Here is a 26,137-nt window from a genome sequence, read left to right as displayed (position 1 = left end):
TCGTAAATAATGCTCTAATTTAGAGTAAAACAGGCCGGTCTCACAGCAGCCGTTTGTCCTTTCATATCAGGTAAACACAGTTTACTTCTGGGTCTTTAATGTTGAAGTAAAAAGGTTGAGCTGAGTTTTTGGATGGAAAACCTGATACTGACAACTTGATGTGCAAAAGCCAATAATTAAATGATGTCGTTAATGAGAACAGTCACAGCACTCACAATTAAAGCCACAACGTTTGTTCTTTCACCAGGATCTTCAACAAGAAAGATGATGCAATGAGATTTTCTTGAAGAATGATCAATATTTCAAACGGTACTCTGTAGTACCGTGTGAAAAGTCAGCAGTCTCCGAAGTCAGCACCAGCAGCGATTTGACTTTGAGCCCACGGCAATGGTTCCCCCTGGGGGGCAGTGAAACTACTTCACAACTTCATCACCAACCCACACACAGGCACACAAACTCGAGAGAGAGACAGAGAGACAACCGCACAAAGGGAGCAAGAACTCACACGGCCAATTGAAAAACTTTAATTAAGATATAAAAGAAAACGATACGAGACATATAAGGTCCCAATGTGCCAATATGTACAGATGTGTAACTGGACGAAATGCAAATCAGATGGAAAGTCAGTTACAGCTTTAACAGGCAACACAACGACCACCACAACGGCACAAAAAAGATATTGGAAATAGTGTGAAAATATTACGATGTTTGATATTTGTCCCTGGGCCTTACGAGCACTATGGACGGCCAAGAAAAGTGTGTTGAGTGTCTCAAAATACCGGCGGCAGACAGTTTGAAGCCCAAAGAGGGGATGATCCTGCTGTTGAATGTGGGGAAATATTTTGTTTGCACTTGTTGTTTGCAGAAATTAAGTTAATTTATTGCTATTTTATTTTCAGTAAAATAAAAATAAACTGAAGTGGAAAAGTGAGGTAATGTAAACTCATTTATATATATTCTATAGTTTATATATTATAATGCAATTCATGTAATGACAATAAAGCTACAAACCATTAGGGGGCAGGAGGGCACCAAACTAACAAATAGATCTTCGTATACTTACTGAGTCATAAGCCTGTGAAAGTACAGGAAGGGGAACTGGTCACAGTATCATGAACTGAAGAGAGAAGGAGGCAGGATGGAAGAATCGTAGACCGTTATTTCACAGCCCTCACAGTGTAGGTTGTGTTTTTAATGGTGTCCAGTTAATCCTTTACAGCTGCTGGATCGCCAGGGACTAAAGTGACAAGTGCATATCACTACAAACTGGTCACACGCGACTGTGTGCTGTGAGCTACAGTTTTAGGCGTCTCAGCTAAATGAGGACAAGTTAAATGTATGTATGTATATGTAACGGAATGAGTATGAGAAAATTGGTCAGTGGCATTGGCAAAGAAAGGTACAGTTTGAAAAGTGATTGACATGCTGGTGGAGTCACATTTTTAGAGACAATACTGAGGCTTTTGTTTGCGTGTGGTTTTATTGCAGAGAGCTGAAGGCCAGTCTTCCTGTGGCTTTTGCTGGTGCACAAAGTGTTCACCGCAGTGGAAAATGACAAGGGGAGGGGGGGGGGAGGGTGCACAAGAGGTGTTGTTGCCCACATGTGCACGCAAACACGTCCAGGCCAGCCACCCATTTTGTATTTTTCATTTACACATTGACTTTGTCAGTTTAAAATGGAGTCTAAAATGTTTGAAAGTCAGCGCGTCCAATCAAATAGAGACCTCAACCGCCCAATGCTCAGATACAGCGACAGACAGGCAGCTTGAAACCGACCACAGACAACAAAGGATGTATCGCTGAGCGCACAGTGCAACGGATACGTTAATAGCTCTTTGTTACTCTGCTTTGAATTTGGTTTAAATTCCTTTACTGTTTACTTTTTGAATGTGGATACTCAGTTTTTACCTGTCTATGTGACAACACTTTATCAGAGAGGGACGTACACTGTTTCTATTTGTCATGTTTGGAAAAGTCCTAAAAATAAGATGCAATGTAGTGCAATTGAAACAAACTTAGCTAATAAATCATGATGGACATGAAGCATATTCGTCTCTGAAAAGACAAAAAATGAAAAGATGTGATTTGTTGACGTGAGAAGAAATGTAATGAACTTCAAGTTAATAAATCAACATTTAAGCAGTAGTTCCAACACATTTTCTACATTTTCAAAGATTTGATTAGTGCTTTGTCATGTGCTCTGGCTGTCGAGCCTGCAGTTTTCTGAACCTCAACTTAAACGTGGATCTGCTTCAGTCTGACATTCGCAAACCTGCTTTTCCATTTGGTAAGCTCTTGTAATTATAGACAGGAATGAATCGTAGCTCATGTTGCCTTCTGACCTAACTAGTCTATTCATTCTGAACCAATTAACGGAAATGTTACTCTCATAAATATTTGAAAATATTAAAAAAAATGTTTAAATGTGTTTGACAATTGAATGGAAACAAGACTTTTTAAACTACTACACTATACTATATAGACTATAGTACTTTACTGTATATGCACAACACATGTGATGTGGGTCATGTGAACAGTGTTGGGGGAGATACTACTTTTCAAATTAGGTTGTATTTTGAATATAGGATTTTCAAATGAAGATGTGGATCATGCTGATATCTTTAGACATGGATACAACACATTTGTTTTCAGAATATTCGCAGAAACTAAAATAGTTTGTACATTTCCACTAGTCAGTGTTTGGCAAATGCCGGTTGATTGAATTATTCCATTGTTATGTTTCTTTCTCCACTATTTCTCACACGTTTTGAATGCAGCTGCTAGTTTCATTTTGTTTTTAACAAGTTGGCCAGATTTCTGTTAAGTCTTCAGTTCTCAGCTCCCCCTCCCATGGTTTCCACAGAGCTGTGACTGCATATGGTTAGAGGCGCAGTGGTTATCAACCAACACTGTCTTCAACACTCGTCTATTTGATGTTTGTGTTCCTCCCTCCAAAAACCAAGTCAGAGTCCTGTCTGAATCGTCCTCCACCATACATTAAACAAACCCTTTTTCCGCTCATCGAAGCTAGGACAAAAAACACCAGTGCGACAGAATAAATATTTGAAATGTATTTATTACCAGTGGCTCCTTCCACTAAATGCCCAGACCAAATCACCCCAGCAGATGAATATGATAAAGCGTCAATTCCAGTTGTCACCCTCAGTCTATTATCTGGGGGCAGAATACACAACATGTGTCTCCAGCTCCCTCTCACATGGAGGCCTTCGGCCCCCTTTTTGTTTCATCTGGAATCTTAGAGCTGCGTAATTCGGTTCATCTGAGCGCAGATCCTGTAAAAAAAAAGAGTCACAATCTGTGTCACAAACACACAGTCACGCAATCCGAGTTAACAAGCGGAAGGAAATATTTTAACTAATTTGAGTTTTCTATACTGGGGCGTTATTTTTAATCAACCATACCTGTGTTACTCAATTGAGATTGAAAAAAATATGAATCAGAGGTTGTACAAACAACACAAGGTCAAAAGACAATGACTAAACCTTACAATGGTTGTATTAACATTTTTACCATCTTGTAATTAACTATTTGTGAACAATGTACTCCGGGATGTGCTCAACAGATTTTTGTTTGTCCATCTGAACGACATACTAATCTTTTCCAGATCTGAGCAGGAGCACATTCAACATGCCCGCCAGGTTCTCCAAAGACTGCTTGAGATTCAGCTAATCGTCAAGGCATAAAAGTACGTATTTCATGTACCAGAGGTGCCATTCCTGAGCTTTTTTGTGGCCTCAGGAAGTGTGAGAATGGACCTTGCAAAGGTTAGTGCAGTAGCAGAATGACCTCAGCCCGGTACTCAGAGTTGCCGAGGCTCCTGTGGTTTACTAACTTTTATAGGCGTTTTAGCCGTAATTACACCTCCATAGCCCTCTTTATGCTCTCATCATCCATGGCAACCAGCTTTCAGTGGACCCCGGCCACGGAACAGGCCTTTCAGGGCTTGAAGATATGGTAGCCAGCTAGTAGCTTGTAGCGGAGGGGACAGAACAGCCGTTTTTGGTCTGGACTGACCACAGAAACCTGCAGTACATCCTATTAGCAAGGAGGCTCAATTCCCAATATGTCAGGTGGGCCTTATTCATCACCCACTTCAACTTCGCAGATTCCAGAAACACAAAACCGGATGCCCTATACCGACTATTTGACCCGGACGCTCCATCGACGGCACTCCACCATCTTACTCCATCTTGCACAGTTAGGGCATTAATGTGGGGAATCGAGGAAGAGGTGAAAGGTGTTTTCGAGAGGGTAAGAGTACCCATGGGTTGTCCACCTTACCACCTATTTGTTCTCACGTCGCTTCGCTCTCAGGTGATCCACTGGGGACACACCTCCCAACTTACCTGCCACCCGAGGAGCAAGCGAACCCTGGGGCTCTTACAGAAACAGTTTGGGTGGCCTGCCGTGATCAAGGAGGTGAGAAGGTAAATTGCTGCCTGCCCCGTCTTTTCCCAGAGCAAACCCTTTTGTCGCCTTCCAGCTGGCTCACTCCGGCCCCATCCCTCAGCGGCCCCGGTCCCATATCTCGTTTTTTTGTCACTGGTCTCAGAGCCTCTGAAGTAGTACAGCCATCCTCTCAGTCAACATCAGGGTGACTGATGGTGACTGAGTCTGCCCCCTGTCTGCCCCCTGTTACCGAACCGGACAAAGGGTCTGGCTGTCTAAAAATGACTTGCCTCTTTGGGTGGAGTCCCGCAAATTGGCCCCAAAGTACATTCGCCCATTTCCAATAATCAGGATGATCAACCTGGCAGCTGTCCGTCTTCACCTCCTCAGAACCACGAGGATTCAACCCACGTTCCATGTTTCCTGCGTCAAGCCAGTCAAGGAGAGTCTGGTGGTCCCATCCTCCAGAAACCCTCCGCCCCCCCAACTCATCGACAGAGGTCCCGTTTACACTGTGAGGTGACTGTTGGTAGTCTGGGGGTGGGTGGGTACTGCGACGACTCGAAGAGGCTGCAATTAGTTACTTCCTGTTTTATTCTTTTGACCACACTTATCCCTCAAGAGACGCTTTACTTCCTGTTTGTGTTTAGTTTCCTGCCCTTTTCCCCCCTGACAGCTGAATTTAGTTAGCCATCACTCTGCCTACATTTAAGACCCAAATAGTCACTCAAACCATGTCACGTTATTTATATTCCTACTCCGACATTGTATGTATCAAGCCAGCAGTGTTGTTAGTGTTTGTTTTTGGTGTTCCTGTTTTTTGTTGCCATAGCATTTTGCCTTCTCTTTCTCCTGCTTGTGCCTGTGCTACTTTTTATTTGTTTTGTAAACGTTTTGTAAAAGTTTTTTCCAGTAAAAGATCCTAAACCAGGAAAGTAATTCCTCTGCGGATCTCAGTCGAGATCCCTTACACTGTTAAGTACACCACTAAAGACTGAATAAAAAAGTTGAATAATTGGTTTGTTATTTACATTGTGTGAACATGTAACACCTAGGGCAATATTTTATTCACATTCTGTGAATAAAATCTCAATCCCCCTTCTGCATTGGCTTCCATATACTTAATACTGTTTTTATATTACGGCTTATGTCGCGCAGAAGAAAAAAGCCCCCTGCCACTGAGCTGTTACGAGTCGCCATTATGAATAAAAACGATCTTCAGCAGCTTGGGACAAAAGATTTAACCACACGTAGTTCCGTTTAAGTTAATGAGTTGGTTCACCTTGTTTCTTTCTGGCCCTGGTTCTTCATTCGCAGCTAAACAGCAAAAGACAATGGTCTTATTAGTTCATTATTACTGACCATATATCTTGCATTGAATTTCTCCAGAATGTGCAACACGTTATAAGTCTACTGCACCTGTCTGAAGTTTCCTGTTTTTAACAGCCAGAACAATAACAACTATGATGAAGAAAAGAGTTAGACCTGCCAGGATCACACTCGTTAGGTTTGTCATTCCATCAGTCCCTTCTACGAAAAAAAAGAGATGGTTAACGTTTGTATGAGAGGCTGTGTGATCATTTGCACCTTAAAAAAGAAGCGACTTACTCTCAGAATTAGAACCCGCTCCATCACCAGATTGATTGTTATCTAACAAAAAATGAAATAGGAAATAACATATAAATACGATAAAATAATAAATATCACTGGTATTGTTTTTTCTTTTCTCTTTCCCACAGAATACAGTTGAGATATATATATATATATATTGAGATATATATTTTTAAATGATGAGCTTATGAATATAGTATAATCTTACCTTGAACGATCAAAAGAGTTTCATTGGATAAGATTGTATGTTTGTCAATGTAGAATCCACAGAAATACAGTCCAGAGTGAGACAAATCCACTTGGTTGATTTTAAGAACGACAATAACGCTGTTGGAGCTCATTTCAAATCCATCTTGAAATCCCACACAGGGTGAAGCTTTGCCTTCAGACCCGTACATAGAGGCGATACAGCTGGGCTTGTTTTGGCTGGTCACTCTGAACCACTCTGTCTGAGATGGATTGGTGGTAATGTTGATGCATGTCAGTGTGACTTCTTCACCAGGCTGGACAACCTTCTGAGCCTCGGATACAGAGACAGACATCCAGCCTGAAACAGAAAGCAGTAAGACAGATTTACTCCTCAGCTGTGAGACATCAAAAAACACCAGATTAGATCACCAAAAAAATGAAGTTGGGTTTCTGGATAACATAGAGATTAAAATAGTATTTGCCCATCAAGATCATTTAATATCAGTACTCACTGAGGCTTCCCAGAAGCAAGGCTGTAACCAGGTTCACTCTCTCCATTGCGAATAACCATGTGACAGCAAGTGCACAATATAAAAGTGTAAAGGGTATTTTATTGAAAAGGGGAGGGGTATTGAATAAGGAAGCTCCAACCTTTCACAACCTGATATCTCTACCAGAGGCAATTTAAGCAAAGAAGCGGCTCAGACAATCCAATTAGGTTAACAATAGGACCCATTCTGCTGCCTATGGCCGTCTCATAATGAGAGTCAGTCCACTGCTTCTGTGTCATTTATTGAAACTGGCCAAATGTCTGCTCGCTACTAAAAGTGTGCATAGCACCAGGCTGAATCCCTGAGGGCCACCAGTCAAACTGTTGTCACTCACAACTCATCGTATACAAACATTTGTCATCAACGTCTGATAGAAACTCACTGAAGTGCCCTTTAGCGACTGTATGAGTCGGCTTTTCCCTGACACCGATACAGGTTTTGTACGCTTTTGTGTGATTATTAGACGCTCAGTATGACTGAAAAAGTAAAAGAAGAACAAAGTCCAATCAGGGAGAATATTTGGTTGAACAAACACAGGACTCTCAATCACTCGCTCTTTATTTGCTCATTGCTCAAGTTAATGCTACTTTTTAATGCCACTTGCACACTTAACTAGAAGTGAGTAAACATATATGTTTATTTAGAAAAAAATAAAATCCGTCATGGTGGCAATGACACTAGAGGTTCCCCTACCAAGCTGTTAGTATGTCACGGTCAGCAAATGAGGGTGAGGGTCAGCATCTCAAAATGTAGCCACCTAATCATCACAATGTGTTTGAGTCTGTCAAATTCCAGAGGTGGCCGAGGGAGGTGCTGACCAAATGGGAGGAAGGAACAGCTACGACAGCACATTAAGTACCAACAGCTGCTCTCGTCAGATTGGAGGAGCCCCTGCTCATGGGCACACTACCATTCTTCCTCTTCCTGCGTAACAGTTGACTCCTGCTCACCACACAAGTCCAACTTGTTCCCTCGAGGTGGCACTACAGATCTCTGCTTTAACGCTTACTTTCCATCAAACAAGCTGAGCTCTATTGTGACGAGTGTTACCTCAGTTGGATGTTTGGGGTTCACTTTGCAGAAAGATGCCAGAGCAGATTTTGACACTACAGAGGTTTCCTCGGGAAAATAGGGAAGATTTGTCCTTACCTTCAATAGCATTTTGAAGCTGCTGTGATTATTTTTCCCAGCACAAAATCTATTTAGAAAAACGCTTATTTTACCACAGGAGGGTCTGAAAATCTGAAAAGTACAAAATATCAACAAGGAAGAAATGATAAGAAATAATCTGAGAAAAATTACTGTTTTATGAAACCTCATTGCCACTGTATGAAAACAGGAACAATAAGAAGAGAGGAATGTCCTCAAATTATGTTTTTTGGGCTTAAAGTAAAATATAACAAGATAACCCAAACATGGGATAAACCTTTGAATTATAAAAGATAGTGTAGTTGCAGAAGAAGTTATAATTTGCAATCTCACTTTTTGTAAATGGTCCAACCTGCGTTAAAGAGAAGTTTGGAACTTTATTCTACATCTTTTATCCTAATATGTAAATTTATTTTTGACTGATAGCAAGGCGGATGTATTCGTGTCAAACAGTTTGACCCTCTTTCCAACCAATCAAACGTAACCCCATTTCAACGCTGGTTTGTGCTCTTTCGATCAAACCGTTTTTTGTTCTCGAGACCTCTGAGATGCACCTGTATATGATCATCGGTGGAGTATGTAAGTGGCTTTGTATTAAACATTTGCAGCGTATACATGTCCAGTTCAGGCAAACAATTTCAGGCGAGCCTACGCTTTTATAACGTTGTCTCTTTTTCACCTAGTTCACCTGTTGGCAGGGATCCAGTCGGCAGCAGTGAGACAGGACACTGGGGTTAAATCTACCAGTGTTGGGGACAATGTGACTTTACATTGCTTCTACAACACCCAGGTGGCAATGCACTTCTCCTGGTACCGACAAACCTTAGGCGGAGGACCGGAGCTCCTGTCTAATTTTTACAAGCATGACGAACCATCCAAAGTCTTCCACTGGTTGGAGAAAAACCCTCGTTACTCTGTGCAAAGGGAGGAAGGGATGAATCATTTAAACATCTCTGAAGTCCAATTATCAGATTCAGCCACATACTTCTGTGGGAGCTCACACTCCAACATAGCGGAATTTGGAGACGGGATCTTTCTAAGCGTCAAAGGTATCATCCTTATATCCTTCATAACTTAGATAAAAATAACTTTAATTAAATGCAGAGGTAGAAAATTATCTGTGGTAAATTATTTTCAATGACCTCATATATATATATATATATATATATTCTAAATTGTCGGTTTGAATTTGCTCACAGTCTTTATACGTAGAAATATGCATCATAGATTATAGAACATTTTATATGTGCAGTAGCAGGAACTTTCCGATCAACATTCTTTAGAAAGTTTTTATTTATTATCACAGAAAAATAACTGGATAAAAAAGAGAAAAGAAAAGAAAAAAGTTTTTTTCAGGCCCTACGTATAGTTAATATGTATCCAAAGATGAAATACAAATAAAGCCGTATTTTCTTTGGATTCTAGGAGACAACCTTAAAGAAATAGTCCAGTGGCCAGTTTCTCAGACCTTGCATCCAGGAGGCACTGTGACTTTCAACTGTACCACGCACTCCGGGACCTGTGACGGAGATCAAAGTGTTTACTGGTTCCAACACGGATCTCGCCAAGGCGTCCTGAAGGCACGCGGGGATAAGTGTAAGCCCGTTTCCTCACCGCCAGCGTCTCCTTCTCAGAGCTGCGTCTACCATCTACAGAAGGTGAACGTGAGCTCCTCAGATGCTGGAACCTACTACTGTGCCGTGGCCTCCTGCGGGGAGCTGCTGTTCGGCAATGGAAGCGAGCTGCTCGTCAAAGATGGTAACCACGACGACCCAATGGCACAAATGAAAACATTAGTCTGGCTCTCCATCATTAGAAGTGTGATTCTCTTTCTCTTGGTAACTATTTGTCTCCTGGTGGAGCTCAGTAAGAGCTGCTGAGGTCTTAAATGTTTGGCTTGAAATATTCAGTTCAGAATTTTTATAAATAACAAAAAAATATTTCTTTAACGACATTTTGTTGTCTAACTGTATTACATTTTTCTCAATAAAACAATTTAGGCAAAGTTACTGTATGTAGTTCGAGATTATTCTTTTTGTTGTTTGTATGTTTGTGTGTGTGTGTATGTGTGTGTGTGTGTGTGTGTGTGTGTGTGTGTGTGTGTGCATCTCTGTGTCAGCAGGCCCCAGCTAACGAATACGGCGTGTTTGTCTAACAGCTAATAGAACGCTATTGACTTAAACGTAAGTAGTTCTGGTTAATCTTAACCACATAACCTCTGTCTTTTCACAAGCTTTTGGGGGTTAAACACAGAGAATTATTCTGTTGTGCAACAGCAGCAGTTGAACTTCGTGTTCAAGAGTTTGATCATGAAGTTAGGTTCTGATCTACTGAAAGTTTTAGTGGTGAAGCTACACAAGGTTTAAACAAAATGAGGACATCCTGCTTGAAACTAGAGGCGCGTACACACAAGGAAGCAAAAGGTCGTTAAGAGTCACCAGACTTTTTATCGAAAGGTCTCCTCTGAAAACCACACTGTTGTTATGAACTGAAAGGAGTGGCCTGTTGAAAGCTGAAATGTCATTTAACCCAACAAATGCATTTCCTCTCCTTTATTTATTTATGGAATCATACACATAAAGATATGTTCAGTTGTTTTGCAGGTTGTCTTTAGATGATGAGTAACTAATTACTCGATATTATAAAGACTTTATTTTAATTACATGCAGTTTTGCCAGATGCAGCAGTGTTTGCACTATTGCACACTCACACACCATCTCCTGAAGAGCAAGCTTGAAGGTTTATCTGAAGACCTAATTTCCTTAATTGGATTTAGGCTAGTTTAGATTTCATATCAGAGTCTGAATTGTATTTTTTTATTTTGATTGAATGAACATTCTGTGAATAAGACGTTTGGGTTTTAGAAACAGCAACTACTCATTTTGATTGATTAGCATTGTTTTTGAGTATTGAGCTTGTAGCTGTAATGTTTTATCCCCTAGCGGTTTTATTCATGTGTTTATTTAAGTGAAAGGTTTTGTTAAAATGATGGTTCGGTACTGGTTACTTTAATCATTTCGTGTATGGCCACGGCAAGTAAACAATTCCAAAACAACTCAGTGTGTATATAATGTCAGCCACGAAGGGCTGGATAGAATTGTGGACAGCATATAAATATAGCAAATTTAGCATACAAACCCCACCAGCACCGCAAACCTTTGGGAGAACGCATGACGTTCATCCCAAGTTGTTTCCAGTAGTTTCCTGAGTTATTTAAAATCACATGGATGCTAACTGGCTGAAAGATGACAGCTGATGCTTTGATGATACTTTGCTCCGCTACACCCGCTGCATTATCGCAGTTTGTAAAGCGAGCATTTCCTTTATTTTCATTTAATACATGACCCTCCTTTCATAGAGCTGCCCTCACAAAATGGCTTCTCTTTGCTCTTGGTTTGTGACTTGGCCAGTCTCGCTCCGTTCAAACTAGGAGTGAAGTTTCCACCAGCAGAAACCTGTTTACACTAGTTCACACCTTTTTTACCGCAGCAGTCAGAAAGAGGTAATGCAGAGAGGTGGCTAGTTTGAAGGTTGCAGGCCCCGTTACATCTCTGGTTAGAAGAAGTTATTAATAGACCAGAGGGGATTTTTTTGAGCATGTTCAGCTGATGTCTGCATCCAATGCTGAATGTCACAGTTTATTTTCATGGCCCATCAATAAACTAAAGAAAAATAAAATAAACGTTTTTGAATAAACGATACATTACTCACTCCAAATCGGGCTGATGGCACAAGGGAGGAGGATGCAATTCTTTCTGGTGCATATGATTGAGCTCATATTACTTTTACAACCAGTTTAGACAACTTAACACAGCAGGCGCCTTGATGCAGAAGTCACTGGACACAGATAAGACAGATCCTGACAAGTCTGTGCACTGGCGTTTCTACACTGGCTGAAACAAGCCACCAGCTGATAAGTGAACCCATTTCCTTAAATAAGCCAAAATCCAGCCTCCTGTAACCTAACAATCTCTAGCAGCCATATGACGGCCTCTATTCCCCCCTGGCCAGTACAGATATCACATATTCATGCTAGACAAATTAAGTAACATCTTAGTTGTAAAGAGGAACAGGCCCCAACAATAAATGTGTAAAAGCTTTTTATTATTACCCTTAAAAATGTACTATAGTCCATTGACTAACTTTACATAGTACATATGAGGAAGTGATAAATTGACTTGTTGTACCAGCAAGTGGGAGATCTGCATTTGATCAGTCTTCAATCTCCCTGGTTTGTCTGGATTGCAGAGATGACACTATGCAGCTCCTTTAACAATGTCTGATGTCAGAATGTATTTCACTGTAGCTTCGGTGGGCGGGAGGCTTCTAGGGGCCAAAAAACACTGGTGCATAGATACGTTCACCACCTGTCTGCAAGAAATGGAATTCAAATGATTGTGAGAGATGGACATAGGACATCAAACTGAAAACATCCTATCCAGCTGTTACCGTGGGTGCTGAGACAAACTCCTACATGGTGGTCTTCAGAAGATCTATCAGTAGCCTCTGGAGAAACAAAGAGATAACCTTAGTTAACTCCAGTGACATCAGCATGGAACAGAACAAGAATCGTTCTCCAGACAAACAGCTGATCAATATGGTTTCAAATACCTGAGGAATATCTTCTCCAACTCTTGCATTGTGTCCATATCAGCATGAGTGTCACAATCCCAGAATGATGTTCGACAGGAAAACAATCCATGAAAATAGTTTTGTTAAATTTAGGATACTTTTTGCCACCAAACACAGCAGTTTCCTGCAAGATCACACTCGCCCATTAGCCTATAAACAATTACCTGCACGCAGAAAGAAGTCTTACAATATCTTTTACCCTACACATTGCTGGCTACACCAGAACCCCAGAGGTAGTGTCCGTTGACCTTCTACGCTGTATATCGTTGTCAGATGATTTAGATAGCTCTAAATCTAAAATCTAAAATGATCACCGTGACCCACTTCAATGTTTCAGTTTCTCAGCTTTAACATAAGTTTGAACATGACCACAATTTGTATTTGCCATAACAGCAATCTATCCAAAAACTTAACAATACTAAATGTTTTTTAGATTTTAATATCTTTCTGATGTCATTCAAGCACCGTATGGCATTTTATAGCTTGTATTCATTTGTTGTAGTGTCTCTTTTCTGTCTGCTGTCCATTGTGGAAACTACATATTATATTGTGGGTATGAGCTGCTACTGGTGGCAAACACATTTTACCACATGTCCTACATACTCACAACATCACTCTGGTCTGATTGGTTCTTCGTCCCCATATTGCTGAACATGGTTGGCTGACATTGAGGCACAGAACAAGACAAAACATGGCCTGTTTTGACAACAGAATGCATGTTGGTGATTAAATATACACAGGTTTGCAAGTATGTAAACTGCAATTCAGATGGGTATTTTTAGTTGGTGGCGTTGTCCTTTCTAGTGAAATGAATGCTTTTGCTGATTTTTTACATCCTTTCTCTTTGATCTTCGTATTGGGGTGCAGACAGAGTTCTTAGTGACAAACATGGACCAATCAGCATCCCGTGAGGACATTGCTGCTACTGCTACTGACACTATGGCCGTGGTTTAGCTGAGTGTGATGCAACACTGAGTCAACTCTTTGTCCTTTCAAAACAAAAATGGCAGCTCCTGAAGTAGTTAGAGTTTGATTGACAGATGGTTTCACAAACTATCTAATGGTTTAGATTTGTGTTGAACTCATCCTAAAGAATGTTTTTTGGCAGACAGAAGAATTACAGAAAAAGCTTATCATTCATCTTTAATTTGTTTTAAATTGTTGTTTAGCAAAACAAATGAACCAGGCAAACGAGCATTGGAGGACGCGTGTTGTGTTTTTGTGCATCCACACGGCAGAGTTTGTTTCTGAAAAGTGGAGCCAATTCGGAAGGATTTCGAATTTCAGGGACATCTTGTGACAGTGTATGCGTGTGGTTTTTGAACACATTTTCCCACAACTACTATCATTTGTGATTTAAGTTATGCAAACTAACTAACTAACTAACAGCAGCAAGCTGACGAACAAAAGCCCTTTCCAATTCCATAGCAAAGCCCTAAAGTTACATGTTGGATCAACACATCTTTTCAGAAAGGAGCAACAGTTGCTACTTCAACATGTAGTCACAAGAAAGAGAAAGTGATAAAATGACCTCAGCGTCACCCCTTTGATGCACGTAAACTCCTACAGCTTTAAATTTGAGTATGTGCATTCAATCTCAAGGTTGTTCCTTTGTCTTCTAGATCTGCTGATCTTTGGTTCTCTCACCGCCGCATATTGGATGTTTGATTCGTTTCGTTCACCCTAACAAAAAAGATAAACCACAATATTTTACTTTATTGACAATAAAACCTGAATCCTGAATCACTACTGTGCCTGATTGTTTGAATGATAGAACAACAGTAATCTTACCTCTGCATTTGGTGTGACGGGAGCTGAACATCTTGCATGAGACTCTGAAGGAGAAAGAAAAGTTATGACACTATAAGAACGTGTGAAGTGAGCGCACACTGTCAGACACACAAAATAGTTGTTACAATACCTGTAACTTCACAGCGGTTTCTCTTGTTCATCATGCAAAGTAATAAAACCAGAAGGACATTAAGGATGATGGTAAAAGTTAGAGCTCCACTCAAGAAATAAACCAAGACACGAGAGTCCTTCTCATCTGTAGAGAAACAAAAACAGGAGACAGTACACAGCTTAAGTCTTAAGGGGAGACACAGCAGTTGAATAAAAAGAAATCAAAATGATTTATATCACATATATGATATATCTATATATGATTTATATTGCCTTTAGAAGTATTTTACTGACTATATGAATAGGAATAAATTACAAAACCTCCTATCGAAATGACTTACCTTTAAAGTCCAGTTTGGTCCCGTCTCCAAACAGAATGTGTCCACACGAGACAACAGCACAGTAGTAGGTTCCAGCATGAGACGTATTCAGGCTCTCCATCGGCAGGTTGTAGTCACGGGTGTGTGTTTGTGTGTTGGGTTTCCTCTCACACTGATCAGTGCTGCCTCCATCAGTGTAAATGAGTGCTGGATGAGATTCTTCAGAGTCTTTGAACCAGTAAACACTGTGTTGTCCATCACAGGTCCCAGTTTGTACTGTACAGTTCAGAGTCACAGAGCCTCCTGGCTGGATGGTCTCTGATGGTGACTGATGGATTAAAGTTGGGATGTTTGAACTAGAACCCTGTACACTGACAGTAGTTGTAGCCAAGAAATCCAATTTGTGTGTATTACTGCTCACACAGTAGTAAGTAGCTGAGTCATTAATTTGCAGATCTTTTATCGTCAAGTGATTCCGATCATTTTCATTATCCACTGTGAAACGTGGTTTCTTGAATTCAGCATAAAATGTAAGGTTTGTGAACCTGTTGTAGGATGAGATGAGCCTCGGTCTCTGTCCCAGAGTGTGTTTAAACCAGTGAACCCTTCCTGCTGAACTGGCTTCATAAAAACATGTCAACGTCAAGTTTCCCCCAGTTTGAACTGATAGAAAACTATTCCCTTGATGAACAGATGAGGAGGAATCCAGGTCGGTCGTCTGAACTGAAGCGATACAAGAGAAGAAGCGATTACACTTCATGATACTATGAATCAACTCATCTGAAGCAATGCCATCAGGAGTGGCCACACACTTTAAAAGATTCAAACTGAAGTCACTAAAACACAACTCACCCATTTTCCCCAAGAACAAACATGTCAGGTAGAAGATAAACTTTGCAGATGTCATCGTGTTGAAATGATTGTGTTGAATGAGAACAATCTTCATCCCTTCTACATTTTTCACTCAAAAGACTGTGTTTGATTGGCCAACAGAAAGTGACAGTACATCCTACTCAGGAAACACCATCACATGCTCACTGCCTCCTATTGAGTCAAATTAGTTTATTGCGCAACATGTTCACATAATTAGATGTGTATGTTTAAAACAACTTAAACCAGTGGAAAATTACTCCTTTTTATGAAATATAAACACGTTTCAAGCAGTTTCCTCGAAAGCATTTTTACTTGATATAATGATATCAAGTACACTATCAAGCTCTTTTTTGAAGCTGCAGTATGGAGACATAATAATGTACTAAATAAACAATAACTGTCAACAATCATAATTTATTATTTTGACATGTAGACAGTTCTTTATCATTTCATTCATTAGCATGTAGTGCTAACAAAACCTTATGGACTGTTATGGACTAATTACTGGTAACTTAAATGAGACACATGTTGTTTACTTTCATTCTCGTTCTTATATTTCGTTTGATACATGAACATTTTAATGTTCAAAACAAACATTTAATCTCCCCCTGACTGTTCATCCAACTACAGTCCATCTAAAACGCTTTAAATGTTTTATTCCCAATACACCTTATTCTTCCCTTTCCAGGGCTCTGGTGGTTGTCTGGTGTTTCCACGGTTTTGCACTCGCTGACTCACTTCACAGCAGTTCCACAAGTTTGAGGGTAAACTACGGTGGCCTCCAGGTAATGTGGAATATTGGAAGCATCTCCGGAGAGCCAATGTTTAATTCATCTGCTCTGTGCTACTGTAGAAACTTGTAACACTTTGTGAAGAGGACAAGTTGATATAAAGGACTCATTCTAAGCTCATGAAAACACATTCTTAGATTCAGGTGATTAAACTAATGACAACATAATCGTGAATATCGTATTCCATTACTGCCAATAGATCCCCTGAAATGTCACCCTGTTCCTTGTGTCCTTCTGAGAAGCCCTGTCTGCTCTGAATGGCTCATGAGGACAATAGACCAGGTCGTGGATGGAGATACTCTGATGGGGATTATTGTAATGAACCTGTAGGTGGAAGTGGAGTCAAATCTGAATGACTTGTTGGAAAACATTTTTTTCAGATCTATACTGCCAACAAAGATTCAACGGGAAGTTTAATTTAATGCTGCAGGTACCGACACGTGTATCCACACAAGCACTGAAAAAGCACCTTTCTCCTGACGGTGTCTTTCAGCTGCTGTCTGACTCCAGCGTTCAAAGAGGAAGGTCTTTTATGGTAAACTGACTAATAGCTGTGTGGCATCTTTAATTCAGTATCAGTCACCAGCTTTTAAACCGTGTTACGGACTACATGATCTGACTTATATCAAATAAGTTGAATATATTGGACACCGATGTATTGTACATATCTTAGTAAAACCAGTAGAAACGTTGATAAAAAGCCATATAGACTTCAGTGGAGAACCCTTTGGGAAAAAGGAAAAATTTAATTAAACCCCCTCAGTTGTTGGAAAAAAATATTTTTGTGCAATTTGAAAAAGTTTGATTTAAATTAGCAAGTTATCCATAGGATCACACTTGAGTTTAACAGTAAGACAGTCTGAACCTTCTGATTGTGTTAAAGGTTCAAACAGGAACCCAGCCGGCTCTTTCACCGGCTGGAGGTTGAGGGTGTAAAATGGGTTTGTATTAATATGTTTTAGTGCTTTCCTTCTGTTAAATGAATTCACTTTTATAAGAGATAAAAGAAAACTTCAATAGTCCAGTAATTGTCACAGTTTTAACTGATCATCTTCTACAGCAGCAGGATTTTATGTCACAAAAAAGCTTCTTCCTTTTCCTGTTTATTTATTATCATTGATTACATTAATTTCACATCCAAATACCACAATTTGATTTGGTTATAGAAAACAACAATGAGGTTGAACACAAACCGTGTCAGATGGTCTGAAACTGCAGATCTGAGCTTCTAAATATATTAGTTAAGACGTAGAAAACATTTATTGATTAAAAACGATAGATGGTTTGCTTCTCACAACTAACAGAAGAAATACTTATAATGTTTGCAAATTACCAAAAAATAGACTTCTATTTTGACTTGTATCAAACCTTCATTACAGTTCAAAAGAGAAAACCTTGCCATATTTCGAGTTCTACTGCTTCACGCTGTAGTAAATACATTCACTCCAGGTCTGATCCGTCTGTCTTCTTGATCCGTTGTGCAGGTGAACACTTATAGCTGCATAATACAGGATTTCTTTGTTTTGGTAACGCTGGTAACAAATCAGATGTTAGTTGATTATTACATGAAACAATATACAGGACAAAATGAATTGACAAAATGAAAAAAGGTACTAAACTAAAAGGTACTAAGGCAGCAGTTGAATAGTTTTTTTTCACCTTTGCATTTGCCCTGGAGGGAGCAAGATATCTTGCTTGAGATTCTTAAAAACAAAAAAAAGCTCTTTAATTAAAAAGCTGCATTAAGTGAAACCCAGCTGCCAGATACAAACCGCTATAGTTACCTGTGCTTTGGCAGTTGTCTGTCTTGTTCATCATGCACACTGAAAGAGCCAGTAAAACAACTAGGATGTTGCTGAATACCAAAGCGCCACTTAAGAGATAGACGACGAAAGGAGAGTCCAGCTCATCTGCAAAGAGTTAGAGGGCAGAAACATGTCTCTATCAAGGACCAATTAGATACAACAAACCAGTATCCACTGTGAAACGTGGATTCTTGAATTCAGCATAAAATGTAAGGTTTGTGAACCTGGAGTAGGATGAGATGAGCCTCGGTTTCTGTCCCAGAGTGTGTTTAAACCAGTGAAGCCTTGCTGCCGTACCGGCTTTGTGAAAACATTTTAATGTCAAGTTTCCCCCAGTTTGAACTGATAGAAAACGATTCCCTTGATGAACAGATGAGGAGGAATCCAGGTCGGTCGTCTGAACTGAAGCGATACAAGAGAAGAAGCGATTACACTTCATGATACTATGAATCAACACATCTGAAGCAATGCCATCAGGAGTGGCCACACACTTTAAAAGATTCAAACTGAAGTCACTAAAACACAACTCACCCATTTTCCGCAAAGACAAACATGTCAGATAGAAGATAAACTTTGCAGATGTCATCGTGTTGAAATGATTGTGTTGAATGAGAACAATCTTCATCCCTTCTACATTTTTCACTCACAAGACTGTGTTTGATTGGCCAACAGAAAGTGACAGTACATCCTACTCAGGAAACACGATCACATGCTCACTGCCTCCTATTGAGTCAAATTAGTTTATTGAGCAACATGTTCACGTATTTAGATACATAAGATTACAACAACTTAAATCATAGTTGTAAATATGAAGGACTCATTCTAAAACACATTCTTATATTGACGTGATTACATTAATAACAACATAATCATGAATATCGTATTCCATTCCTGCCAATAGATCACCTGAAATGTGACCCTGTTCCTTGTGTCCTTCTGAGAAGCCCTGTCTGCTCTCAATGGCTCATGAGGACATTAGACAGGGTCGTGGGTGGAGATACTCTGATGGGGGTTATTGTAATGAACCTGTTGTTCTATTTCTATTATTATTCGGGCGAAACTGCCTTAGCAGGAGGGGGGGTAGATTGCCATGACTTGGATTGAAAAGTTGAGTGAAAAGTAGCTTGCTAGCCGAAAAAGCGTGGAGACCCCTGTGTTAGACCTTCAACCACGGCGTTACTGCAGGCAGCAGCGCCCGCTTGAAAATGACTGTGTCTCCCCCTGTCAGACCATCCGTGCAGCCAACCCCCCCCCCCCCAACACCCCTGTTATACAGTGATATTTAGATATTAATATCTGCATGCTTTTACTTCCTTTTATATTACTCATTTTAATTGTTTGCATGTTTTAATTATTTGTGTGAGCTTTGAGTGGTTAACGTAGTATGTGGTTTTATTTGTTGCCTGTCTTATGTTTTTAACGAGGGACTGTCTCATGGTGCATCTTATAATGGTCAACAAATGTGTCCTGGGATTGATCCGCCCCTTTAGAGAGCCTGGTGTGGTACTGGGGCATTCGGTAGTACGGAGTGGAGGCGGATAGGCAGATTTGTAACAAAGTATTGTGAACGGCCGTTTTAAAGAGTTTTAGAAGTTCGTCCGCCATTTGGATTTTAAATTATAAGTGATGCGTCCATGTGGCGGGAATACCAACCTTACCTCTTGCCCGTGCTGGCCCAATTTCGTGTCCTTTTTTACTTTTTTTAAGGAGAGATGCGCCTCTTTCATTGTGCTTTACGGCCGTGTGAAGTCTCTTGGACTGCTTTTAGTCATTTAGTTGACTGTCTTTAACTGTAGCTTTGATGAAGAGTGATGAAGAGACGTCCTGCTCTTGACCCCTGAAACGAACACACAAGTTGTTTCTTCCATACACTCGGTTTTGTGGCAGCGTGCACAATAAGCTGCGTGCAAAGAATATTCTGTGTTTTTTTGTCTCCACTGTGTATGCAGAGCTCTCAACTTTTCTAAAAACCTTGGAGTGACATTTTGTCGAGGGTGACCATACGGCCGATGAGGGGGGCCCCCGTTTTTTTTTTTCAGAAATTGGATGTTCGGCGGAAGTGCGTGACTAAAGACCGAAATGAGTGACTGTCTCGCTCAATGAGTGACACTTGAGAGCCCTGTATTGCCTATTCACTTGACGGTGTAAACCGGCTTTTGCATTTCTCCGAATCCACTGAACTTGACCGCATATGCCTAAGTCCCACCCCTCTACCTGAGAATGGAGTTGGATTGGCTGTTAGTGTCAGGACAAACCAATTAAACACAGACAAAACAAAGATTGCCATGTTTTACAGCTACAAGTTAGACTGTCAGGAATAACACACGTGCTGAATTGTGTACATATAAAACAAACTATACTAATTTGCATAAACTGCAACCATTATAATTAAAATACCTTTTTATCCACCTGTATCTATTTTTTTACAGTACTTTTACATTAGATCAAATGTTTTAGAAATCTATACAGTGATGTCTAAATGAATTTTGTGCCTTGGCTCATATGAAAGTGTATATATGTTTGACCGTATAGAACTAGAAGGTTTATTGTGTGTTTGTGAATCTGTGTATGTGCGAATTAGTGTGTATCTATTACTCATTATCAGAAATGTGATCAATGAGGAAGAGAGCTGCCCTTTTTTTCGGGGGAGTGGCGAACTAATCCAGGAGCTCAGATAAACCTGCGCCGGAGCAGGTTCAAGTTTTTGGATGTGTTGCTATAGTGTTTTAGACAAACTGATCTATGTCATCTTATCATGAAAATGATCCGGCTAACTCTGTTAGCCACGTACGAGGAACAGGGCCCTGGTCACAGCAGTTCACACCTTTTTTACATCAGCAGTCAGAATGAGGTCATGCACAGTGCTGAACTAGTTTGAAGGTTGCATGCCGCGCTTACATTTCTGGTTAAAAGAAGGTATTAATAGACTAGATGGGATTTTTTACCATTTCCAGCTCATGTCTGCATCCAATGCTGTCACGTTTTTTTTTCATTCCATGTCTTTACACTAAAGAAATATAAAATAAACATCAATCGCATTTTCATAATACACAAATAAAGTAATGTCTTATTTGGACACAGGAATAAAAGCCAACAATTTAAAATAAAACATATTATATTGTCCATTGACTGACCTTGCATAGTACACATGAGGAAGTGCTAAGTTGACTTGTTCATATTCATAGATGTATACATGTACACAGAGTTCCTGGATGTGTTTTGAACTAGTCTCTGTACCAGCAGGTAGGAGATCTGCATTTGATCAGTCTTCAATGTTCAGAAAAAGCTTGTGACATTTTGTTCAGCAAAACAGATGAACCAGGCACACGAGCAGTGGAGAACGCGTGTTGTGTTTTTGAAGCATTGCTGAGTGGTGAACCCAAGCGGCAAACTTTGTTTCTCAAAAGTGGAGCCAATGCGGAAGAACTTTGAACTTGCATTCGTTCTAATGCCATCAGGGGGATCTTGTGACAGACAGAGGGTTTTGTGTATAAAAAAACATAAATAGTGGGCTCAAAAGCAGAATATCTGACTATTCATCATTTACATTTATTATCAATACACGAAAAACAATGAAGTTATTATTTCACAGTTGAAATAATTGTTAGTATTTCATATTCACTCATAACACTGAGTCCAAAAGGATTTTGACATCACAATAAAACATCAGCTGATCTGGAGTGTTTGTGTATGTGTGTGGTTTTTGAACACATCGTCTACTCAACTACCATCATGATTTAATTTTTGCAAACAACTCACAGCAGCAAGCTGACAAACAAAAGCCCTTCAAATAGAGATCCAATGAATGAACTTAATGACTCAGTGTATCTTAAAGCCAAAGGCATGTTGACTCATCGTTCTGATGAGGGTCTTATATCTGATTCTAGTCCAGTTTTTTTCCTTTCCTTCATAAAACAGTCTGGATTTGATGGAGATTCAACTTTTTTCTGTTAAATACAGTTAAATCAGTCTGCGCCGATTCCATAGCAAAGCCCTAAAGTTACATGTCGAATCAACACATCTTCTCAGAAAGGAGCAACAGTTGCTGCTTCAACACGTAGTTACAAGAAAGACAAAGTGATAAATGACCTCAGCGTCTGCTTGGTACCCCTTTGAAGCACGTACACTCCTACAGCTTTATAGTTGAGTATGTGCATTCAAACTCAAGGTTGTTCCTTTGTCTTCTAGATCTGCTGATCTTTTGTTCTTTTACCGCCGCATAGTGGATGTTTGATTCGTTTTGTTCACCCTAACAAAAAAGAGAAACCACAATATTGCACATTATAGACAATAAAACAGTGTCCTGAATCACTACTGTGCCTGGTTGTTTGAATAATAGAACAAGAGTTATCTTACCTCTGCATTTGGTGTGGAGGGAGCTGAACATCTTGCATGAGACTCTGGAGGAGAAAGAAAAGTTCTGACACTATAAGAACGTGTGAAGTGAGCGCACACTGTCAGACACACAAAATAGTTGTTACAATACCTGTAACTTCACAGCGGTTTCTCTTGTTCATCATGCAAAGTAAGAAGACCAGAAGGACATTAAGGATGATGGTAAAAGTTAGAGCTCCACTCAAGAAATACACCAAGATACGAGAGTCCTTCTCATCTGTAGAGAAACAAAAACAGGAGACATTACACAGCTTTAGTCTTTAGGGGAGACACAGCAGTTGAATAAAAATAACTCAAAAGGAATCTTACTGAGGTGATTTTTACAATAAGACAACATAAAATGCTTTGCATGTATTGTATATTGCAGACTATATGAATAACAATAAGATACAACAGTTGAATAAAAATAATTCAAATTGATTTATATCACATATATGATATATCTATATTGCATTTGAAAGTATTTTACTGACTATATGAATAGAAATAAATTACAAAACCTCTGATTGAAATGACTTACGTTTAATGTCCAGCTTGGTCCCGTCTCCAAACAGAATGTGTCCACACGAGGCAACAGCACAGTAGTAGGTTCCAGGATGAGACAGATTCAGGCTCTCCATCGGCAGGTTGTGGTCACAGGTATGTGTTTGTGTGTTGGGTTTCCTCTCACACTGATCAGTGCTGCCTCCATCAGTGTAAATGAGTCCTGGATGAGATTCTTCAGAGTCTTTGAACCAGTAAACACTGTGTTGTCCATCACAGGTCCCAGTTTGTACTGTACAGTTCAGAGTCACAGAGCCTCCTGGCTGGATGGTCTCTGATGGTGACTGATTGATTAATGTTGGGATGTTTGAACTAGAACCCTGTACACCGACAGTAGTTGTAGCTAAAAAAATGATTTTGTGTGTATTACTGCTCACACAGTAGTAAGTAGCTGAGTCATTAATTTGCAAATCTTTTATCGTCAAGTGATTCTGATCATTTTTAGTATCCACTGTGAAACGTGGATTCTTGAATTCAGCATCAAATGTAAGGTTTGTGAACCTGTAGGAGGATGAGATGAGCCTCGGTTTCTGTCCCAGAGTGTGTTTAAACCAGTAAAGCTTGGCTGCTGTACCGGCTTCACGAATACATTTCAATGTCAAGTTCCCCCCAGTTTGAACTGATAGAAAACTATTCCCTTGATGAACAGATGAGGAGGAATCCAGGTCGGTCGTCTGAACTGAAGCGATAAAAGAGAAGAAGCGATTACACTTCATGATACTATGAATCAACTCATCTGAAGCAATGCCATCAGGAGTGGCCACACAATTTAAAAGATTCAAACTGAACACAACTCACCCATTTTCCCCAAGAACAAACATGTCAGGTAGAAGATAAACTTTGCAGATGTCATCGTGTTGAAATGATTGTGTTGAATGAGAACAATCTTCATCCCTTCTACATTTTTCACTCACAAGACTGTGTTTGATTGGCCAACAGAAAGTGACAGTACATCCTACTCAGGAAACACGATCACTGCTCACGATCATGCTCACTGCCTCCTATTAAAATTAGTGTAATGCACAACTGATTCACACACTTCAATATATATGATAAAATTAACGGTTTAAATCAGTGGAAAATGTTTGTATCAAATATAAACACGTGTTTTAAGCATCCTCTCTTGATACAATGAAATCAAGTACAGACAGTTCTCTTTTCAAGTTCTGTATGGAGGCATAACATTGTTCTCAGGGTTTTATATATATATATATTTTTTAAGATTTAGTTTTTAATTTACACATATTATATACATATGTATGTACAGTATAGAAAGATAATTATCTCCATGAAACTCACCCATTCTCCACAAGAACAACCATGTCACATAGGGGGCAATCCTTGGAGATGTCATCGTGTTCAAACTCTTGTGTTGAATGAAGAGAATCTTAATACTTTTGTAGCCAGTGAGTAAATGGCCCTCCTGAAATGCTGTAGGTTCAGGCCCCTCCCACTTCCTGGTTTACTGATTAGTATGGGTATAAAGACTGTACATAATGACACTTACATTATATTACCTGTCATTTAGCTGACACTTTTTATCCAAAGCGACTTACGTTGCATTTTTAACCAATGGATATTTACATTTTGCCTGGGAAGCAATTAGTGGTCAGGTGTCTTGTTCAGGGACACTTTGACATGGAGCAGCCGCGGCTCGAACCACCAACTTTGCGGTTCCCGGCTCACCGTCTGTACTCCATGCGCCACGTCGACCCCCATGGTGAGATAGGTGTCTGTAGAAGCACTGGCTCTGTATCTTAGTATTGTACATAGAATTTGGGAAAAATAGATCCCAGGTATGTCAATATTTATTGCAGGGCAACATTCCGGGACCGGAAGTTGACCGTGGAAACGAAATGGCCGCTGGCTGCAGTCAGTTACATCTATGTGGAGAGATCTTTTTGCATTTAAAGTAGAACAGAGATGCGACATACAGGGGAGAACTGTGCATATTAACATATTTCCCAAGCCGCACCAAGTGTTTTTTTTTCCCACTTGTCCAGTTCTCGCTGCGCACAGCAGTTCAGCCCACAAGCGGACACAGTGCGACTACAAAATTTTCAGGTTGACTGTGTTTTGATGAAGAGGGATGAAGAGTCCTGGCTGTGAGCCAGAAACAAAGACACAATATGTTTCTTCCATACACTGACTTTTTTTGTGGTAGCATGCACAATAAGTTACGTGAAAAGAATATTCTGTTTTTTTTTTGTCCCCACTGTGTATGTGAAGAGCTGGTTAGAATTGTGGAAACTTTTAGAGCAAATAACCCCCCCAACAACGCAAATATTTGATTTGTGGTTGTGTTGTGGTTTCCTGAGTTATTTAAATTCAACGGACGCTGACTGGCTGATAGATGACAGTTTATGGCTCTACAACAGTTCGAAATTGCTATAATAGTGGAGTTGTTATATTACATAACAGGCACCTGAACATTAGATGTTATAATACGGGTAGATGACATCAAGCATTCTGATTGGTTGAGAGTGACTGGGTGTACCACATTGAAACATAATGTACTATAAACCTGTTTACATCGTCCTGAGCGTTCCATATCAGAGCGCACTGAAAACGCGACTATTAGTTGTCATTTCAGTTTTCACCTCTGTGGCGATCGGAGACCAAAACAAACACCAGAAACTCAGCAAATGACCAGTTTAGGGCATTGTTGGCTTTCACAATGGATTTAGGTCACCTTTTAGCCAAAGAGGACAATTCACGTAATGAGCAATCTGAATGAGACGGTGTGAGGTCTAGCTAAGAGACCGGGGATGTTTTCAGACGACGCATAAATTAATGTCCATCTCCAGCTAATCATCAACAAACCTTTGGTGCAAGGCTAACAAACGTGATGTTGCTGTTTGTCTGTTACCATAGCAACAGTACGGGGACTATTTTGTTTAGGCTATTAAAACGCGACAACGTTTGGTGGCTAAAACTATTTTGTGCTAAAGGGCAGCTACATACTT

At 40.0% G+C, this 26,137-nt stretch overlaps 4 protein-coding genes across 4 annotated transcripts; 1 reads left to right on the top strand and 3 right to left on the bottom strand.

The window, feature by feature from the left end:
- Positions 1-3,058: 3,058 nt before the first annotated feature.
- On the bottom strand, positions 3,059-7,016 carry LOC120823131 (uncharacterized). The gene is made up of 6 exons (XM_040183228.2): positions 6,723-7,016; positions 6,230-6,568; positions 6,019-6,060; positions 5,830-5,940; positions 5,693-5,727; positions 3,059-3,293 (listed from the first exon to the last, which is right to left on the bottom strand). Exons 1-6 carry the CDS (start codon positions 6,766-6,768, stop codon positions 3,171-3,173), a joined length of 696 nt encoding a protein of 231 aa, XP_040039162.2. The 5' UTR covers positions 6,769-7,016; the 3' UTR covers positions 3,059-3,170.
- Positions 7,017-8,338: 1,322 nt separating this feature from the next.
- Positions 8,339-9,917, top strand: LOC120823130 (uncharacterized). The gene is made up of 3 exons (XM_040183227.2): positions 8,339-8,489; positions 8,594-8,959; positions 9,336-9,917. Exons 1-3 carry the CDS (start codon positions 8,459-8,461, stop codon positions 9,788-9,790), a joined length of 852 nt encoding a protein of 283 aa, XP_040039161.2. The 5' UTR covers positions 8,339-8,458; the 3' UTR covers positions 9,791-9,917.
- Positions 9,918-11,993: 2,076 nt separating this feature from the next.
- LOC120823057 (uncharacterized) lies at positions 11,994-15,725 on the bottom strand. The gene is made up of 7 exons (XM_040183124.2): positions 15,617-15,725; positions 14,786-15,487; positions 14,464-14,589; positions 14,334-14,377; positions 12,522-14,225; positions 12,360-12,416; positions 11,994-12,281 (listed from the first exon to the last, which is right to left on the bottom strand). Exons 1-5 carry the CDS (start codon positions 15,708-15,710, stop codon positions 14,106-14,108), a joined length of 1,086 nt encoding a protein of 361 aa, XP_040039058.2. The 5' UTR covers positions 15,711-15,725; the 3' UTR covers positions 11,994-12,281; positions 12,360-12,416; positions 12,522-14,105.
- A 6,043-nt stretch (positions 15,726-21,768) lies between these two features.
- LOC144410238 (immunoglobulin kappa light chain-like) lies at positions 21,769-24,049 on the bottom strand. Its single transcript, XM_078105693.1, has 5 exons — positions 23,970-24,049; positions 23,149-23,850; positions 22,720-22,845; positions 22,590-22,633; positions 21,769-22,482 (listed from the first exon to the last, which is right to left on the bottom strand). The coding sequence occupies exons 1-5, from the start codon at positions 24,022-24,024 to the stop codon at positions 22,363-22,365; spliced, it is 1,047 nt and encodes a 348-aa protein (XP_077961819.1). The 5' UTR covers positions 24,025-24,049; the 3' UTR covers positions 21,769-22,362.
- Between the last annotated feature and the right edge of the window lie 2,088 nt (positions 24,050-26,137).

This window comes from Gasterosteus aculeatus, chromosome 7 (genome assembly GCF_964276395.1).
Source record: "Gasterosteus aculeatus chromosome 7, fGasAcu3.hap1.1, whole genome shotgun sequence".
NCBI lineage: Eukaryota > Metazoa > Chordata > Actinopteri > Perciformes > Gasterosteidae > Gasterosteus > Gasterosteus aculeatus.
Note: the sequence above shows the minus strand (reverse complement) of the source record. Positions and strands in the feature narration are given on the sequence as shown.

Bases quoted from the DNA above. Each gene is read 5' to 3' on its own strand.
- LOC120823130 (XM_040183227.2), top strand. From the start codon at position 8,459: ATGCACCTGTATATGATCATCGGTGGAGTAT. The intron at 8,490-8,593 runs GTAAGTGGCTTT...TTTTTCACCTAG, and splicing joins TATGATCATCGGTGGAGTAT to TTCACCTGTTGGCAGGGATC. The intron at 8,960-9,335 runs GTATCATCCTTA...TTTGGATTCTAG, and splicing joins GATCTTTCTAAGCGTCAAAG to GAGACAACCTTAAAGAAATA.
- LOC144410238 (XM_078105693.1), bottom strand. From the start codon at position 24,024: ATGACATCTGCAAAGTTTATCTTCTACCTGACATGTTTGTTCTTGGGG. The intron at 23,851-23,969 runs GTGAGTTGTGTT...TTATCGCTTCAG, and splicing joins TTTGTTCTTGGGGAAAATGG to TTCAGACGACCGACCTGGAT. The intron at 22,483-22,589 runs GTAAGATAACTC...CTTTTTTGTTAG, and splicing joins CCTCCACACCAAATGCAGAG to GGTGAACAAAACGAATCAAA.
- LOC120823057 (XM_040183124.2), bottom strand. From the start codon at position 15,710: ATGAAGATTGTTCTCATTCAACACAATCATTTCAACACGATGACATCT. The intron at 15,488-15,616 runs GTGAGTTGTGTT...GTATCGCTTCAG, and splicing joins TTTGTTCTTGGGGAAAATGG to TTCAGACGACCGACCTGGAT. The intron at 14,590-14,785 runs GTAAGTCATTTC...GTTTCTCTACAG, and splicing joins GACCAAACTGGACTTTAAAG to ATGAGAAGGACTCTCGTGTC.
- LOC120823131 (XM_040183228.2), bottom strand. From the start codon at position 6,768: ATGGAGAGAGTGAACCTGGTTACAGCCTTGCTTCTGGGAAGCCTCA. The intron at 6,569-6,722 runs GTGAGTACTGAT...TTTCTGTTTCAG, and splicing joins CTTGCTTCTGGGAAGCCTCA to GCTGGATGTCTGTCTCTGTA. The intron at 5,728-5,829 runs GTGCAGTAGACT...TTTGCTGTTTAG, and splicing joins AAACAGGAAACTTCAGACAG to CTGCGAATGAAGAACCAGGG.